We start from the raw sequence: 2,625 nt of genomic DNA on the forward strand, positions 1-2,625 counted from the left end.
TACTCACATAAAAGTAGTTAAAGGTATTTCTTTAACTAGTTTGAGTCAATTAGGACCTGTCAGGATTTTTCCCAGTTTACCATAAGCCTGGCGGGCCACCAGGCTTTACTTCTTCCCTTCCCACCAGGCTAATTGTCATTTGTTTGCTTTAGATAAGGTTTTTAAACACCGGTCATAGTGACAATAAAGGCAGATTAAGCTAGGTTTATGGCTGACACATTTGAACAACTGTGTGGACCTCGCACAATATTATTTCTAAATGATGATGCCTACTTATACACCACAGAATATTTGTAACTTTTGACATTTTTCAACACAAAAACACAGTGAATTGCCCAGGTGCCACCAGGCTTAACAGGTTTTCTGGAGGAAACCCTGCCTGTGTTTGCTAACTGTTAATGGAAGCTAAAACAGTTACATTATGAGCAATAAGTACCCAAATATGCTAATGTACAAAGTTGTAGTAACACTATCAATAAGTCAAAACATGTCACATTTTCATTTAAAATTGTTGAATATTGCATGCTTTGAGAATCTCATTAAAAAACAACTACACATTTGACTATTGTGAGTAAACATAAAGTTGTATAAATGCATCTCTGCACAATTCATAAAACCTCTAACATGTAGTGCAACAAAAAGCCAGCGAACTAGTTTTTATGAATTTGTTGAAACTATACAGCTATAGTTTCAACTACTCCTTATTTTTGTCTATAACAATCTTAGGAATTACTCCCGAGTTAATTTATACAGATTTTTTTCCCACCCAATGTATCATCACATCTAAACCGGGGTAAAACAAACTCCTTAACTTTCAGGAACGGCTCTTGAATATTAATTCTTCATTTTTGCTCTTTCAAATGCAAATTAGGTTATTAAAAGAACTTTTTTTTTTTTTTCAACCAATACAGTCAAACTTCTGCTATTAGGGACAGTGCACATTTTGATATTTTCAGTATTGCGGGTGAAAAAATCAAAAAGCAGAAGTTTGCTTTAAAGGTGATGAAGTCAGTCATAGAGAAAGAGAACAAATGTTTCCTCTTAGCTCATGAGTGTGTTCTGATAACATAATAATAGCCTGTCAACTCTTAGTCACCGAGTCTTTTCTGAGGTTGGTGTCAACACATTCTCCTCACCACAGCTACAACTCGAACTCAGCCCTTCTCAGCAGCGCTGTTGCAACTGTTACTCGTGTCAAAGTTGCAGTTATGTTTTCCACATCAGGCTATTTCGGCTCACATACGCTGTCTGTGGCGAAACTCGCAGCCGACAGTCAAGACTACGGGGAAAGAGAGCTCATCACTGGCTTATATACACGCCAAAAATAACCGACCAATCAGCCACGAGCAAAAGACAATCAAGTCAGCCAATCAGGGCGGCGAGAGAACCGAACTGTGCCGTAGAAGCGCGCCGATTGGACAGCTGTGATGTCATTCGCCGTCGCGTACGTTGCTCGAAGCTGATTGGACATTCGCGACAGCCACCAGGAGGGGAGGAGGCTGGGGTCCAGGTTTGAATAGGGGAAGTTTGCAGAGCGCAGTTGTCCGGCAGCCAGTCTAGTGTGCTGTTTGCAAATATCCTGAGCTGAGCGCTGCGAAGGGAGAGGGGAGAAGGAAGTGGAGCACTGACGGACGGACTGCTGCTACAAACAAACCTTCGTTTGCATCGCAGAGGGGATCGTTCTTTATTCCTTTCACAGACATTTTTATTTAAAACGCGGGTGTTTAGATTGTTTTTTTTTTAATTATTATTATTATTATTTTCCCACCCCCTCCAGACAATTAAGTTCGGGGAAGAAAAATGGATGTTTTACCGATGTGTAGTATTTTTCAAGAACTTCAAATAGTTCACGACACGGGCTATTTCTCAGCCTTACCATCTCTGGAGGAGTACTGGCAGCAGGTGAATATAACTTCTTTTTTTTTTTTTATCTACTCAGCTGGTTGAGCTAAGCGGAACTGAGCAGATTTCACGCGCCTGTCAGATCAAACACCGCCGACTTGAGCGGCATTAGAAGTTTTCTGTAAAATCCTTCTGTAACGGTGGTAAACAGAAGGTACCCGCTGCTTGTTTCAGTCTCAGTTTCGCTATGAAGTTGCGTTGGCACGCTGCCGCAGCGGCTCACTTTGACAGTGACAGCTTCACACAGTTTCATCGTTGTTTTGGCCGTGCTGCGTTCAGAATGAATGGAGGAGAGCTTGTCTCATTCGGCAATACGAGCGAGTTTTATTTTTTTTTACCAACGTTGTAAAATATAAAAAGCTTTACTGCTTCTTCTTTTCTTTTTTTCTTTTTCTTTTTTTTTTTTATCTTGGGAGAGCTACTTTCGCTCCTTTTAAGAGAAAACAGCGGATGATGTTGCAGGAGGAAGTGCAGTTTGAACTCATTCACGAGATGACAGATAATTCGGCGAAACCCCCACGCGCTGCGTTGTGACAGTGTTTTCCTGCTCGTGGCGCTCACCTGCGTTCACCCGGAGATTTTGAATGGACTCCTCAACGTGACGCGGTGAAATGTCAATTCCTTCGCGCATGAGTAGAGGCAGCAGAGGGACCCGGCCTGGAGGATGTTTGGTGAAGGCTTGCAGGGGCGCTTCCAGAAAGTTTTCGATTACTCCTGCTGGGG

General features: G+C 42.0%; 1 protein-coding gene across 1 annotated transcript in view; it reads left to right on the plus strand.

The window, feature by feature from the left end:
* Window positions 1-1,526: 1,526 nt before the first annotated feature.
* The window catches only part of klf6a (Kruppel like factor 6a), a 9,891-nt gene continuing 8,792 nt past the window's right edge, over window positions 1,527-2,625 (plus strand). Inside the window, exon 1 of the mRNA XM_008438279.2 lies at window positions 1,527-1,902. Within this exon, the coding sequence (XP_008436501.1) occupies window positions 1,801-1,902 (102 nt within the window). The 5' untranslated portion in view covers window positions 1,527-1,800. The remainder of the gene's footprint in view (window positions 1,903-2,625) is intronic.

The sequence above is a fragment of the Poecilia reticulata genome, linkage group LG20 (genome assembly GCF_000633615.1).
Source record: "Poecilia reticulata strain Guanapo linkage group LG20, Guppy_female_1.0+MT, whole genome shotgun sequence".
Classification (NCBI taxonomy): Eukaryota; Metazoa; Chordata; class Actinopteri; order Cyprinodontiformes; family Poeciliidae; genus Poecilia; species Poecilia reticulata.